This window comes from Manacus candei, unplaced genomic scaffold (assembly GCF_025592945.1).
Source record: "Manacus candei isolate 608988 ecotype Guabito, Panama unplaced genomic scaffold, ASM2559294v1 h1tg000023l, whole genome shotgun sequence".
Taxonomy (NCBI): Eukaryota; Metazoa; Chordata; class Aves; order Passeriformes; family Pipridae; genus Manacus; species Manacus candei.
In genome coordinates this window covers 10664790-10681732 of record NW_026138071.1, presented here as the reverse complement: position 1 = coordinate 10681732, position 16943 = coordinate 10664790, and the positions used below count along the sequence as shown (strand labels likewise).

At 33.8% G+C, this 16943-nt stretch overlaps 1 protein-coding gene across 4 annotated transcripts in view; it reads left to right on the top strand.

Annotated features, from left to right (window-relative positions):
• LOC127471015 (sodium channel protein type 1 subunit alpha) overlaps positions 1 to 16943 on the top strand; it is a 165377-nt gene that overhangs the window by 26924 nt on the left and 121510 nt on the right. For 2 of the 4 annotated variants that reach the window (XM_051787333.1, XM_051787331.1), the window contains exons 17-24: positions 2263 to 2380; positions 4253 to 4407; positions 5597 to 5770; positions 10361 to 10483; positions 10746 to 11027; positions 12551 to 12604; positions 13402 to 13539; positions 16555 to 16659. The exons of the other annotated variants lie outside the window; for them this stretch is intronic. In XM_051787333.1, the coding sequence (XP_051643293.1) occupies positions 2263 to 2380; positions 4253 to 4407; positions 5597 to 5770; positions 10361 to 10483; positions 10746 to 11027; positions 12551 to 12604; positions 13402 to 13539; positions 16555 to 16659 (1149 nt within the window). The remainder of the gene's footprint in view (positions 1 to 2262; positions 2381 to 4252; positions 4408 to 5596; positions 5771 to 10360; positions 10484 to 10745; positions 11028 to 12550; positions 12605 to 13401; positions 13540 to 16554; positions 16660 to 16943) is intronic. 4 annotated transcript variants of the gene reach the window in all.

The window sequence follows — 16943 nt, the reverse complement described above, 5'->3', positions numbered from 1 at the left end:
GGGAATTTTCTGTAACAAAAATGATTTAGTGATTCTTTGCAAACATTAAGATCACTAATCAACTTGAGTATGTCAGTTAATCCATTCAATCCAGTGCTTAGTGTACATACAATATGGCCTTCTTACCTCAGTCTGGTAAACTGAGCAGCAGCTAATTCCCCAGAAGGTAAAGGATGAACATTCCTGTCTTTCCTAAAAGTCCCCCTCCTGGAGTGATTCCTATAATCAGTTAGATTTCTGCAAACTTTGTAAATAGCAAAGAAACTAGCTTTCAAATTTTTAATTAGAACAGGAAGCTCTTCTATGCATATTATTTTTATGATCTCTTTCTGTTTCTGTTTTTGTTGTTTGATAACTGCATCTTAGTGAAAAATATGGGTACCCTACATAAAAAAGAGAACCAATGTTTAATTAAATCTGTGACTCTTCAAGCAGTAGGATTATATCCTATACTGTCCATAGAAAACAGACTTTCACATTAGTGAAAGACTGTCACAGTAGTGACAAAGTCACTAACCAGACTACCTGGAAAATAGTTCATGGAATCTCTGATTCTAGAGTCAAGAAAATTACTATTCTTAATTAAAACTAAATTTAACAAAATATCTAGTCTCTGATTCTTCTACTGTGAGTTAGAGGAGATATGTAACTTTTTGTTCCAAACACATTGATTCTTTTCAGTTCCTTTTGTATTTGTGGTTGTTCATCTCATATTCTTTCAGTTGAATTCATGTCATCTGCTCAGACAGTTCACTAAGCTTACAGTTAAAATGACCCAGTGTACTTCGTGTTGGTTTTAATTTTTATTAGCAATATGACACAAAACTTCTGTACTCTTAAAAAATATATTTTTTAAAATTAATAATTTGATTTATAATTCAATTTAGAATTTCAGTTTACCCACCACCGCTGCAACATTTTGCAATATATATGCTATGTCATGGAATGATGAAAGCAGCATATTAATAAAATTATGAAGAGCATATAGTGCTATCCTCCGGTTCAGAAGAATTAGATAGGAATAGTTGTTTGCTGTGAATATTGCTATTGTAAAATTAATGGTACTAAAAATGACGAGGCATGTTTACAGTAGACATGAGCAATATGGGCCTTCTATTCCAGATAATCAGTTTTTAAAAAAGTAGCAGCAAAGTAGGCAATATAACAAAACCTTTTTTAATAAAAGTAAATGCAGAATATTGAGTTACTTATTGTATTGTCTCTGTCTTTCAAAAACATGAAAAAATTGTTTAATACTGAAAATAATTTTCTCCTTTTGTGTTTCACAATTGAACCGTAAATACAACTTGATTGGATAGTAACTTGTCTGCTTTTGTATCTTAAGTATCTCTTAATCATGCAAGTCTAGCTAAATTAATGAAAATGGTGTTGATTTGACAAAACCAAGGTTATTTTATAAAGTGTGCTTACATCATTCCCTACAGACATTTACTTGTGTGACTTCATTACTGATGTTTTATACTTCTTGATAATAACATTATAAAATGTCAGAGAATGCTGTGGCCAAAACTACTTTGACTTAGTTTGGTACTCATACTTGAGATTAAGTGTACAGGACACCACATCTTCCTTTAAAATCTCCAGACTACAGACTTTGCAATACATGGGCAGATTAAAAAATAAAAAAATAAATTAAGGTTTATTCTTTTATTGGTTGGGGGAGGTTTTTTAATTGTTTTTGTTTGTTTGAGTTGTTTTGGGGTTTTTTGTTTGTTTTAGTTTGGTTTTGGGTTTTGTTTTTTTTTCTACTAATGTGACTTTTGTAATTTTAATTATTAAAACAAAAAAAAAATAATTCCTGGGTGTTGACTGTACAGGTATGTGTACCAGAGTAATGGGTAGTTTCAGAATGCACAATGTACTACATATGTGCATTGGCAAAAAAGAATGCAAATTAATGCCAGTTGAAATGTATAAGAAAGTAATAGTAGAAAACAAAATAAATAGAATATGTATCAGCAAATCATCTGATGAATGATCACACTGTACTATATTTAGACTAGAAATTCTGAAATTTCATGGAAAATTACATGATATGTCTTGCAATATCTGGGTAGAAAGTGGATGATTTATGCACATTTCAACAGCATTGACTGCTACACGTGGGTGTTTGTGTGTATTTCTGGTGACAAATATTGTTCTTATTATTACTGGTACACAGTGTTGCATGCCTAAAGTTAATTACAGTTCTAAAAATGTAAATATTAGTAAAGTAAAAATGTTATCGAATTTTATTTTCAGAAGTTAAATTTTTCCAGCTCATCTGAAGGAAGTACAGTTAATTTAGCTGTCTTTGGAGATGAAATAGCTGAAACTGAACCAGAAAAAGCATCAGAACTACAGGACTGCTTTACAGAAGGTATGGAAATAAAAATTGGGGTTAGAAATTACATTTTGCTTGTTTGCAGTTCAAGGAAGAGATTGGCTACAGCAGCCCTGGATTCTAGTTTGTCAAGTCTTAGGATATGATTAATTTTGTCTTTTGTAGATAGTTGTGCTGAAGTCCGTGGAGCCATTTGTGTGATGCAAAGATAAATATGTGTGTATGTGATCACTTATGATATTTTAAAATAATCAATAGGCAGAATTCTATAAACTGATTCTCAGCCATCAGTAATTCTGTTGATTTGAATTACATCGTCAGTAGTGAAATCTGCAAGACCAAGCCCTCCACAAGGTTCACTTCACTGAGAAATTTAAACCATAGTCATGTGATTACTCACAGTCACTTTTTAGTGCTAGAAAACAATCCAGTGGGTGATTCAGATTTTGGAAAGTTTGACTCAAACAATAGTTATTATCTTGACATTATACTATTAATGGAGTGAGAGGACGCATAAATATAATGTGGGATGCAACAGGAGAATGAGATCCTGTGGTGCTATTTAAGTAAAGAAGTCTTAACAGTGTACTTGAATGTCCTTAGAAGTTTTTATTCATTTTATTTCTGTATAGCTATATCCTTTCGGGGACTACTGAAATTTACGATGTAGGAAAGAATTTTCAGTTTTTGCGATATTAAGATTTTAATTTCCTTTTAAGTCGTGGGTAAAATAATTCAAAACAAAATATGTTCCGGCATTAAATCTCCTGTCCATGGTTTCTGATTTACTATTTTGAAGACACCTTTGATTTAGGCTAGGAATCTTATCCTTTGAAGTATTCTTTTACTCATCTTTAAAAAAACAAAATTGTTTTTAAATGTGGGTTTGCATTGACTATATCAAGCTCTTAATTTAAAAAAAAAGTGCATTTCTCAAATAATTTAACATTATATTACAATTCTTCCTTATCCTTTTATTATGTGATATCTATCAGTGCTTGGGCATAAGATTATTTTTTTCATAATGTAAGCATTTTGGCTAGTTGAAGGTGAGGTTAACCATGTTCTTCACAGTGGTAGGTGTTTTATCTGAGCTGATGAAACATAGTGTAACTTATTACTTGTAACATATCAACTTAATGACACTCACAGGAAACCCAGAATGCATTTGGGACCCATTAAAGTAGTTTCAATCTCTTTACGTTTTTATGTTGTTAATAATTTTTAAAGAATTCAGGAGGCTAAGCAGATTGGCTAAGCAGATACTGATATTCATTGAAAATGATGCCTCTAGGCCCCATGGTAGATGTGGATGGTTGTGTGGAAGTTGCCACAAATCTGTATCACATGGGAAAGCTCTCACAGTCTCCAGTTAAACCATTTGTTTATGTCATGAAAGAGGTATCCTTAGTTAGCCCTTGAAGCAGCAGTTTTTCCTCAGTGTAATAAATTAATGTTTATGTCTGATTTATTTGAACCTTAGCTGAGAAGCAAAATTTCTTTTAAAAGAAGCTTCTGTACTCTTGAACTAGTTCATGTGAAAGTTGCTGTGTATGCTCTTCTTTTCTGCTCCCTGATATTTCTCCTGTGTTCTTTGATTATCTGTATATAAGTTGAAAATAATTAAAAAAATGTTTATAAATGAAAATTAACTCAATTAGATTACTCTCTTTTATTATAAGCTTGATGTAGCTAGCATCAGAGTAGAGAAAAAATTGTGTACGTGCAAATTTTCCTACATCCAAAGAATAAAATTGAGAAAACTATGTATGCTTTAAGTAGCATGCAGTAATTTGAAGTGCAGAGTGAAGTAATTTGAACTTCTTGAAACAGGAGCTAGTTAAGAATCATTTGATTTTTCAGAATAATAAAAATTTTACCATATAAAAATATTTTTTGTACTGTTAGGCTGTATACGGAAGTTTAAATGCTGTAAAGGCAGTATGGAAAGCACAAAAGGAAGAATCTGGTGGAACCTTCGAAAAACCTGTTACAAGATAGTAGAACACAACTGGTTTGAAACATTCATTGTCTTCATGATTCTTCTCAGCAGTGGAGCTCTGGTAAGTCAAGCTTGCAGCCATAGGAATGGTACCTATTAAAATGTGTTATCAAAGGCAGTATTATAACATGTGTTCATTAAGAAAAAAATACAAAGTTGTCTTGAAAGAGAACTTGGACCTGAATTCTCAGATTACTTCAGGTATTACATTTAAAATAAGTCATTAAAATTTTGCAGGTGAATTTTTGATTAATACAAGGTAATGTATGATACAAGGTAATGTATGTGTGTTTATGAAAAGTATTATGATAAACACCTTCTTTAAGAAATTATAAAAATAATGAAAAATGGATTGTGTGCAATAAAGGAAGCAATTTTTCTACTTCAAATTAAAATTGTCCCCAAAAGCAGTATAGATACTAAATTCATCATGCTCTCATTATTTTTTTGCTATAATTTTAGTTTCAGTATTTCTAGTCTGTTACATAGGAATTCTTGAATTCCTTTATACTGTTCTTAGTGACATTTAGTCCTTCACACAGTTTGGACTTGTTTTGGTTGTTGATTGACATAGGATTTGGTATATACTGTCATTGTCTCAGCTCCAACACCTAAAGCACCATGTCCCTTCCGTCTCTGACCTTGGTGTTTAGAGGGTAGTTTCTCTCACTTTTTTCCTTCAATCCTCATACTGCCATGTGATGTTTTGCAATCCAGAGGCACCACCAGCTTTACTGTTGGGCTCAGCTGCTTCCAGTGTTGGGTCCATGCTGGAGCCAGCACAAAGCAGCCCCCTGCTCTCTTCTCACAGTGGCCACACCTACAACCTCCACTACTAAAACCTTGCCGTCAGCACCTTGTTCAGCAAAGATTGTCAGCAACATAATATTTGGTCTCTGTAGCTCATTATTCTCTTTGGTTAATTGGAGTTAATATAATGATGAGGCTGCCTCCTGACTGAGCCTGACTGGGCTTTTCAGGGTGACAAATCATAATTCTGCGTTGAATATTACTGAAATTTCTAAAAACTTTTTTGGCAACTTCAGACATTCTTTTGTAATTCCATTATCAGACAATGATAAAATCTAAAACTCAGAATGCGATTGTAGTTTCTACTCATACTGGTTTTTCAAGGTAAAATATCTCAAGTTGAAAGTGATTCTGCTTTGCTGTTTTAATTCAGTTCTGGCTTAATTTGTAATTTGCAAAGACTTTTCGATATCTGACTTACATATAACCATTCTTCACAGGCCTTTGAAGATATAAATATTGAACGGCGCAAGACTGTAAAAATCATACTGGAATATGCTGATAAAATCTTTACTTACGTCTTTATTCTGGAAATGGTGCTAAAATGGGTGGCCTATGGTTTTCAGACTTACTTCACTAATGCTTGGTGCTGGCTGGACTTCCTGATTGTTGATGTAGGTACTATACTTTCTAGGTAGTCTATTTTTGTTGTTTAGGCAGATCCTTTTCTGTAGCTCCAATATGATATGTATACAGTGAATAATATAAATTTTGCTTAAAAGAACAGAAAATTACGTAACTTGTGAATAAGATTCCACTGTAATTACGTGGTGAGTAACTAAATCTGGCCTTGTGCCATCATTGACTCCATGTGTTCTGTGCTTTACTACTCTGGATTCTGACTGGTAAGTGAGGACTATCAACTGGTTTGACTTCAGTCTTCTGGATATGGTGACAGAGAAGAAGGAGGAAACAGACACAGGAAGGAAAGAGAAATTAAAGTGAGAATATGGAGTAGGACACTAGGACAGCTGATCCCAAGCTTAATGTGTCACTGGCAAAGAAGTGTGGGGGAGAATTGTTCTTCCACAATAGCAGTAAAAACTAGTGTTGAAATTTCACTCCAAAGAAATTAATTAAATTAGTGATATTGCATGATGTGTTTGTTTAAAGGAGTTCTTTTTCTTTGCGTAGACATTGGAGTGGAAATTCAACAAGTGGACAAGAGAAAACTCTGTTAATTGGATGGTATCTGGAATCTAGGACAGAAATTTTGTCTTCTACCAGTAGAATTGAAGCTTACCTAATGCTCTTTTTAAGGTAGATTTTTTGGAGGGAAGGTCACCAGTGGTGTTTTTTGTCTTCCTCGTGTAACTGTGCTGCTCTTTCTAGTGAATCTGCATTCTGAGCAAGTGGACTAGCTCAGTGACATGAGATAACACATGATCTTTCTGGGAAAGTTTTCTGCTTTCTCCTTTCATATCCTCTCCACTTCTTCTGTTGTGAACACCCAAATTAAATTTACACCAAGTACAAAGTCAACAGATATTCCCAGCACAGATGTATTGATCTGTAAGAAACTTAGAAAGTAAAGAGATTATCCCCTTTCCCTAAGATTAAATTATCCAAAGCGAAATACCCTCAACAAGCAAAAGGAAAAAAAGTTAGGACTGTCTTTGAGTAAGGCTGAATGTATTATGTGTTTTTATTAGCTTTCTTTATGAATACCATTGGCTTCTGATTTTTCTTTATTGTAACTTAAATGAAAAATTATAACAATTTTTTAATTAGCGGAAAATCAACAGCAATCATCTAGATCAATTTTGTTGTCTTCACATAAAATTGTTGATGCAATACTTTAGAATTCTAACAGGAAATGAGACTAAGACAGAAAGTTACCAGAACCTTGTGATACTTAAATTTGCTTTTTTTTTAATCCATTAGAGTTGTAATTGGTGAAAATGAAAGAAAATTAAACATAAATAAATAAATGTATTACTAATTAAGTAATATTTAAGTAGTATTCAGAATTAGTATCTCTGTACAAACCTGTATTGGGAAAGATTGATCTTGAATTGCGTTTAAGATCAATGCTTTCAAGTAAAGTGTACCATATCTCCATATGGATAGGTACAGGCTCTTCCTTTTTGAGTGATTTCAGTGCTGTCATGTAGCTGTCTTAATCTTTTGCTTCCAGTGTCTGCATTTTATGACCCTGCAATAGCAGATTATATAACAGTTTATGTTGGATGGCACTTTTGGAGGTTTCAATTTGCTCGAACCTCAAAGTGAGATTAGACAGCTCAGGCTGATACTCAGCTTTGAACGGAGAATGCCTTACTTAGCAATCCATTTCCAGTGTGTGACTGGAAACTCATCCCTAAAGTCAGTTGTGGTCTGCTTAGCTTTTTCTGACTTTACTGCCAGATTTACTTGTTATTGTTTTCAGCTAGGAGCAAGCAACTTTTTCTCTTACTGTTGCCGTTTTACCTGCTGGTTTAGGTAACAGGCAGTATGCTGCCCTCAACTGCTTGAATCTGTCTTTGCTTTATCTTCCTGTCTTGTGCCTTTATCCAGCTAAACATTGAATAAATTTGCCATACTAGTACCAGTCAAATTAAATTATCACAATGAGGCAACATTTTACGGATTCTTTTTAGGCAAACTGTCCTGTACCTATCAGTCTGAACTTTCCAGCTGTTCCCTATTTGGGAAAGAACTTAGAGTATACAAACAGAAATTCTTACCCATTGTGTTATTCATAGTGATTTCAGAAAGGGATAATTAGCCCCAAAACAAGTGCAAATGCTGGTTTAGCTCAGCTTTCTATGTGCAAGTACAAATGATTTTACGAAAAAGAACAAATATGGGATTGTATAGTATTTGGCAACTTGCTTGAGCTACCCTTAAAGGAAAGAAATCTACAGAAGTCTTCCTTGTGTAAATGCAACAAGAGACACTGATCTGGGATGGAAGACTCAGTGAGGAAAAAAGTCATTGACTTTCACCAGAAAATGGCAGGAAAATCAGCTTTTGAGCTGTTAATCCAGCTGTAATAAAGGTTTCAAAAATTTTTGTGGATTAAATCCTTTCTTCCTCGAAAGTAATACTGTTAAAGAGGAAATCTCAAGGCACATTAATTATCCAAAACAGAGACAGTTTAACAAATCCAAAATAAGATGTTTCCATCTTATGGTAACCTGCCGTATTTGGTAGTTACAAGAGCAGAGAGTTGAAATGAAGCTGAGGTTGCAATTCTGCCTCACATGTACCACTGCAGTGGTTTTTTTACATTTCCCCTTCTTTTTGCTACAATACATCTTTGTGTCAGTGGAAGTATATAATGCTGTTTGCTAATTTTACATCGCAGAAATGTTACATTTAGCAATTTTATATGTGGAAGACAATTCAGGCGTTGTCCAAACCATGGTCAGCCACAAGGAAGAAGAGGAATTTTTTTTTTAAATGAAATTGCTTGTATGCACATAGACCCACATCCACAGATGGTACCAGAAAAACTAAGCTTTCATTGCCTTCAGCACTATGTGATGAGGGGAACTATCCTTACTTTCTCCCTTCCAAAAAAAGGAAAGCAGAAAAAAACAATGTGTTAAATTGTGTCATAATTTTCAAAGAAATAAAACTATATCATTGTTAAGTAGATGCGCTAATCTTGCAGGAAGAGGCTTTCCTGTAATGCAAATATAATGACTGCATTACCTAAGAAAATATGGTTATCTGACAGGAATACTTGAAACATTTTCTCTGTAACTTCCATAGAATTATAGTCTGAAGGTGTAATGATCTTAAGGTCTTGATGGATTCATAAGGATTAATGCTTTCTATACTAAATGTTTGTCTAGCATTCGAATTTAAAGAGAACACAATCTTCTGAAACTGAGTATTATAATTCAGTTTGTATAGGAAATCAGATTAGTGGCATAAACAAAGGTCATTCCACTCAGTGAATGTGTTATTTTTCTGGATCTTCTCCTAATTTTTTTTCCTTTTTTTTTTGTTTAATTAATTTTTCTTCTCTTGAACCACATGGCCTAATTATAATTACTATAGTGGCTGAATTATCTGAAGTTTTAGACAGGTTATTTCAAAAATACAGGTAGCGATCACTGACTTGTATTTCATGTATTGCGCAGTTATTCCCTGTGTTAATTTGGTTTTATCAAGTTTGTATGATTTACAAAACAAAAATTAAATCTTGATTTTTTTAAAAATCACCTTTGATTATATTAAACCATTGCATGCTATCTTTAAGAAAATTAGCCAGTTTCTCCTCATTGTCTGTCTATTTTATTATGTGCCATTGTTTCATTCATTTCAATGCTCTAAGGTAGATAACTCTAAAACAAATCTGCCAGCTTCTCAATCACGCTTGGACTTAAAATTTTTAACTTCAGTTTTGAAGTTCAAACACAGGAAACAATGCTCTTTATCAAATGGAGGTAAACAGATTTTCTTCTGGTATTTGATATTATGATTTTTAAATAGCCAGATTGCAGTAGTCTGAAGAGACGGTAAAGCAAAGCTCACAATTAAATTATTAACTCTGTCATAACTCCACTTCCAGGAAAGTGCTACCTATGCATTCAAGTGCATTGCTTTTAGATAATCTTATTGACATTGATATTTTTTTTTTGTGTCATACAGTTAGAAGTCACCCATATTAAAGTCCTGTCTGACTGAGTATATGCCACTTCCAAGCCTGTCTTCTTCAGCAGGCAATATGAAGTACTAGTTCTTCGTATACCAACTATTTTGTGGATTATTCTAAATACAAATTAGCAGAAGCAAATACTGCTGGCTCACATTTTATCATGAGTATAATAAAGCACTCTTTAGTGTTGTAATATGTCATGTAGAATAGGATTAAGTTTTCAATACATTTCAAGCATATACTGAGTTTATTGGGAAGCTGAACTTCTATTCAAATTCTTTTGTCCAAATTGCCCTTCATTTTGCACAAGTATGATATGCATTCTTCTAACTAGAACTGTGTGATGAAAATTCCAGAGATTGTTATCTTTTTGTTTAAGCTGTTCTGAAATTTACATGCAATGTTACACGATTTTTTCTCATGTTTTGTTCTTTTTTTATTTATTCTTGCAGGAAGATTAGGGACCTTGGAAACTTTTTTTCTGCAATATCCAGATCAAAGTTTTTCCTCCTCGAGGTATTTGTGTTTTGAAGTTACTAAAAAAAAAAAAAGTAAAAAAGTGTTCTTTTGTTTTGTTTTTTTTTTCCTCCAGGTCTCGTTGGTTAGCTTAATAGCTAATGCCCTTGGTTTGTCAGACCTTGGTGCAATTAAATCCCTCCGAACATTAAGAGCTTTGAGACCTCTAAGAGCTTTGTCACGCTTTGAAGGCATGAGGGTAAGAAAAAAAAAAGAAATAATGTGTAAAAAAAATCCATAATAATACACTTAATTATAAAATCATTGAGGAACACTGATTTGCATGTCTTTTTACAAGGCCAACAGTAGCATGTGTGATTGTATTACATGCGTTAGTCCTTTTCTGTTTGCATTACTTCCATGTAACGTTTTACATAAAATCTTTTTCTTGAGTTAGAAAAATTAATCCTTGTGTTGTTTTTTAAAAAATGGGGATTTTTTTTTCTGTTTTTATTTCCTAGGTGGTTGTGAATGCTCTTACTGGAGCAATCCCATCCATTATGAACGTGCTTCTGGTTTGTCTTACCTTCTGGCTAGTTTTCAGCATCATGGGAGTAAATTTGTTTGCTGGCAAGTTCTATCACTGTGTTAACACCACAAATGATGAGACATTTACACCAGAGGAAGTCAGTAATAAAAGCATGTGTGAAAAAATGAACATGACTACTGGAGGTGTTCGGTGGAAAAATGTGAAAGTAAACTTTGATAATGTTGCAATTGGTTATCTTTCTCTGCTTCAAGTGGTAAGTGTATAAATTTTCCAGCTTTATTTTTTGTAGCAGTAACATTTAATTCCATAATTTTCAGTGCTATTTTAAAATATATTAATGGATATGGGATTTGATTTTATAATTCTGTTCTATGAAGCTAATTAATGTTGCTTATGGTAAAAATCTGATATGTTCTGTGGCCTTTTTGGAAGAGGAGGAATATCTCTTATTTACCTGATGGATATAAAGTTCCTTGGCACCCAGCTGCTAGTACCTTTTCAAGTTCTACAGAAAAACAGTGTCTAGTTAAAATATCTAGATAAAAAAATGACCTAGGTTTAATTTCCTTTTATTTGCTTTATCTGTTAAGGCGTATTGACTAAGATTTTTATCATGGTAGTCATGTACATTCTAGGGCTCATCTGATCTTCAAACAAGAAGAGAGCAAACTATTTAGTTTGCTAAAAATCTAAAACCTTAGAAAAAGCTTTTGAATTCACTTTTTCCTCACTCTTTCTTTTTTATTATTATTACTAGTTGTACTCCAGTCATTGTCTATTATTGCCAAGTGAGTTTTTTTGGAGAAAGTTTTAACTTGTTTTTAAACTCTAGATGAACAGTTGCAGAATTTACTAGTGTTAGATTTCTAAGCACAAAACTCTTTTAGAGGCAGCGTCTGTAAATTGGAGCCACTAAGACAGAAATATATATTCAAAATATTGAAAAAATGCTTGTGGAAACTTATTTGTGCTCATAAGCAATTGGCAACTATTCTGTCTTTACAAATTTCCAACTGGTAGTATTTAGTAGTTGGTATTGTGCTAGCAGGCTATCATCTGATTGCTTCAGGGAGTAGCAGTAGCTGTTGCTAAATAGCACTAGGCATAAATTACCTGCTTAGAGAACAGCAGTGCTTTTAGCATTTGTAACATATCTTGCTTATAGAGTTCACCTTTGTAGTGTTAGCAGTGAACATACCATTCACACCTTGTATGCTCTCAGTATCATTGCTCAAAGGAGTAAGTGTGGTGAAGGCCCACTAGGGGGATAAGGAATTGCCTGGATGGCTGTGTTGGAAGATTTACAGTCAGTGGCTTATCTTGGTGTCATCTGCAAACTGCTGAGGGTGCTCTCAATTCCATTATTCATGTCCTTGGTGAAGCTCTTAGATAGTATTGGTCCAAGTGGAAACCAGTAATAAGCTGATTCTTTTTTTTTCTGGAGAAGTTCTCCAGTTTTTTGGTAGTCAGAAAATTAGAACTGAGAGTCCTGTTATAAATTGCAATCTCTCGTAGGCTCAGATATTGTTTGCAACTCACCTCACAGAGAGTTTATATGAATTTCCATGAAGACTAGAATTTATTCAGTGTTTTATGAACTAGGGAGAAGTATTCCACAGTACAGTACTTCCCATGAATGCTTCACTTGTAACTTACCAGACTTTTAATATTTCTCTTTATTTTTGTGGGTGTAAATACATAGCAAAAGACAGTTTTATTTAGAATGTTTGCAAAATTGAAGCTTTGATAGAAAATATCAACAAATTTTGCTTTTAGGCAACATTTAAAGGATGGATGGACATCATGTACGCTGCGGTTGATTCTACAGAAGTGAGTGCAATATAAAATCTACTGAGTAAAAATAAAATTTACTGAGTGAAAACAAATATACGATTGATGTAATGCTTCTTGGATGGCAGTTGAAATGAACTAAAATATAAAAAATTAAAATGTAAAACCTTGATAAATTTCCTATATAAACCTATGAACTACAAAGTGCATATACTTTTAATAGGTAAAAAAAATTATAGCCATAGATCCACATAAAGTATTACTCATTTAACAAGTCATCTGAAAATTCAAAACTAATGAGATCTGGTTTCCTATTAATTTATCTCACTGAGATTGTTTTACCTGTGTCTTCAAAAATAACCCAAATAGTCTAGTGGCATCCCTGCAGTAGCAATAGCTGCAGACTCTGATGATGTAAAAAAATAATCTGGCTAAATTTTGCCTGGTTTTGTTTTAATGTTGATATTTGTTTGCATCTCTCCTCTATCCAACTCCTGATTTACATAAAGTCTGTAGGAACTGAATTGCTTCTGAGAGTTTTAGATTTGCACGTTTCTGTCAAATTTAGCAGTACCCATATGAAATGTCAAATGTCATTAAAGAGGACAGACAGGAAGGGGAAGAATGGCAGGTCTGTGTGTGCAGTTACAGATATCTGTATTAAATGGATTTTCAAGTTGAAATATAAGGCAAGTGTAGGATATGCTTCAAAAAAGTCGAGTTTACCCCCTTGACAGAGTTGCTGTCTATCTGGATGCCACTTCTGTTCCTGCTTGGTATACTGTGATTTGTCTTATCTGTTATTTGTGATGTGTTGCTGTTTTTCTGTTACATAGGCAGAGAAACAGCCCAAGTATGAAGAAAGCCTGTACATGTATATTTACTTTGTTGCCTTTATCATCTTTGGATCATTTTTCACCCTAAACTTATTTATTGGTGTCATCATAGATAATTTCAACCAACAAAAGAAGAAGATAAGTATCACGTATTTCATTTTCACAACACTTCATTGTTACTGAGCACTCAGAAAATGTATGCAAGGATAAATGTGTCTGAAACTTCTCATAGTAATTTAAAAAAAGAAATCAACTGTTAAGATTTCTGTTTATTCAGAATAATGAAATAATAGTACTTTCTTTTCAAGGCATTTGAAGTAATTTACAGTTACACTGAGTGTTTGAGTGTTGTCAACATTCCTGTACAACCTAGTGATATGCTGTACATCCGAAAGTTACATCTTTGTTTTTCCTTACCCTTACAGTGCTGAGACAAAGCTTTGTGAGAATGCAGATGATTTAAGTCAAGCAAATAAATGACAGGAAAGAAGAGAATATGCAAAACTATAAATATCAAAATTGATAAGGAGATAGAGCAGTACAGTGAAGGCCTTCTCAATTACAGACACTAATACAGACAAATTGAGTGCTGGAAATACTGCTCTGTACTGTAAGACTAGAGAGAGTTGGCAAACTCTTGAATTAGTAGTGAGTTTGCAAAAGAAAGAAAACTGATGACATTTGAAAATATATAGTTTTTCTTTTCAACTGAAATTGTTTCTGTTATTCAGATGAACACAGAATTGTGTCAAGAACTCTGGGAGCATTTAGATAGATTAAAATGCAGACTATGATAGCAAATTAAACTGTCCTTGCTATTTAAACTATAAATGCTGCCTAAGGTCTATAATAGTCTTATTTTTCTGTGCACATTTGGGGCAGAATCATACTGGAATATTGATTTTATTTTTTTTTTAACTGAGCTAAGTAATAACAAGGCTGTACATAATTTCTGCATTTGTGATTTGAGATGGTTTGTCAATGATTCATTATACTGAAAAAAGATCTTGCTAGACTTACTGCAGTAGAAACTTCAGTAAATCTTTCCACTTTAGATTGGAGTATGCAGCTTCCTATATTGCTTCTTCAGATCCTCTAAGACTGTTATCTGCAGACCCAATAATAGAGAGGAGGAGTTAGTGGTTCCAAACCTAGTGGCATCTTCATCCTCTGAGATGTTTGCACCTCCCTTGGAATAGACTTCAGGTGCATCCATTGCTTAGGAGGAAGGTGGTTCCATTTTTCATCCCTGGGGAGAGCAAGTCTGAGGTTATATACATTTTTGTATATAACCTGAGGTTATTGGCATTTTTGGCAGTTGATACATAACAAGGTGGCCTTACCCAGTAATGAGGTGATTTTCTATTAAGTTCACTTGGCAGACACTGTCTACTGAAATCATTATGACTCAGAAGGCAGAGAAGGGTTCCTGCTTAAAGGACTTTCTCTGGCAGTGTGGTACCCACCCCTAGTACATTTGTAGCTGTTGTGACTGTCACCAAGAAAGTAAAATACTGCAGATACAATTAGGCTGGGGAAAATTCTATCTGCATGTTCATATCTTCAGTTTCATGTAGCTAACTAGCAAACATTAGTCATCTGTCTTTTGAATTTGTAGATGCACCTGTGCTGTCAGAAATGTCCAGATCACTACCCAGTAGCATTTTTCTGGTCTTTGTTCTGTCTTGACGTTACTGAGATTGCTTCATTTTGGGCAATGTCGTCGAAATATGAATGGGAAAAGACTTGATGTTGCAATATACTGTCTCTGTGTAGTTAAACTGTGTGCATTTCTGTGGTTCCTGTGTGCATCCTACTTTGCTCACATTAGTTCCCATGAGGAAAGAAATGTTCTGCTAGCTGTCAACTTCCTAACCCTTACAATCCTCCAGGGTATCCTGTCTTGAGACCTGTATTCTCCCTATGGACAGCACACTGAGACAAGGATGATTTGTTCAGTCATGATAGCCATTACATCAGTGAGACAGCAGAAGAAATCCCCAGTTCAGTGCCAGTTTCTTCATAGTTTTTGGTTTTTATTATTATTTCCCACTGGGTAAGATCTCCTGACAGTCATATCACATTTCCACCATAATTAGCAAATTCATTTCTTGTTTTTCTTCCAAAACCTGTATTCTCTAAGAAATAAATTTTATTTGAATGTTTGACTTATGAGGAGAGCATGCCAAACAGGGTCTCTTTTGACTTCTAAATCTTCCTGTCTATATATAGCCACAGCTGAAAGAGTCAAACACATTTTCATCCAGATTCATCATTACTTTGTCAAATGTTGTGTCAATCTTATTGACAAAGTCAGTGAGACAAAGCGACAGAATGGCCTGTGACTCTGAAATTCTTTTCCAAATGCCACTACTTTGACATCATAGATACTTGGAATGTACTTACAAACAAATGCATGAAAACAAAAAACAAGTTACTTGTCAATATAAATCGTATTTCTGTCAAGCGTTTCCATGTGTGTATTACACATACCAGTGTAGATCGTCTTTTATTCAGACTGCTGTCCTCTTATTCAGGCAAGAAACCTCAGACTAAGCTCATGCTTCTGATGATCTCTGTACAATATAGGGAGTTGATCAAGTCATATATATATATATATATATATATATATATATATATATACAGTGGAAGTACTATCTTCTGAACTGAGATACCTGTGCTGAAATGGTAAAATGTGCATCCTGAAAAGTAAAGTCACTAATTGCTTTCTCCTCATGTTTTGCCTGAAGGCATATCTGCTTGCAGTGCATCTTTGTACCTTTGAAGCTTTTTTTATTTCTGGTAGATTAATTTACAATGTGGAGTTTATAATGCTAGATTTTTAAGTATACATGGAATGTATATTTTACAAGTTGGTTTTTTTCATACTTCTTTACTTGAATTAATCATGTATGTATTTTTTAAAATAACAAATAGATAGAAGCTCTGGGGCATTTCTTTGTTCCTTAATGTGTTTTATTTTTCCTTCAAGACTCATCAGAGATTTTAACTATCTTTGAAATAATTACTATGTTTGATTTTGTTTACAATATGTAAGAATGAATAAAGGGTTTATTAAAACCATGTTCTGCAATGCTGTGAATTAATGGATTTAAAGCCTTGACTGTAATCAGGGTTTTTTTATTATTTTACCTTGGAGGTCAAGACATTTTCATGACAGAAGAACAAAAGAAATATTACAATGCAATGAAGAAGCTGGGAACCAAGAAACCACAAAAACCTATACCTAGACCCGTGGTAAGAATGTGTGCTATTCTTCTATCATCTATATTTGGGAAGAAATGGCAGCAGTACATTAACTATCAAAAAAAATTTTCCTTGAGTCTAAAAGGGTTTAGGCCTAATTCAAGTTATCTGTCCATTCTGAAATGAACCATGTACATGTGTCTGTTCTGCAGGAAAAACCTCATATTTGTTGTGCCTGAGGAAGTAGAGAATCAAAGAATCTGAAGAAATATAAGCCTGTAGGTTTTCAGGGGAAAACTTAGAACAGGCAACTAAGGAAGTTACTGGACAGTGTT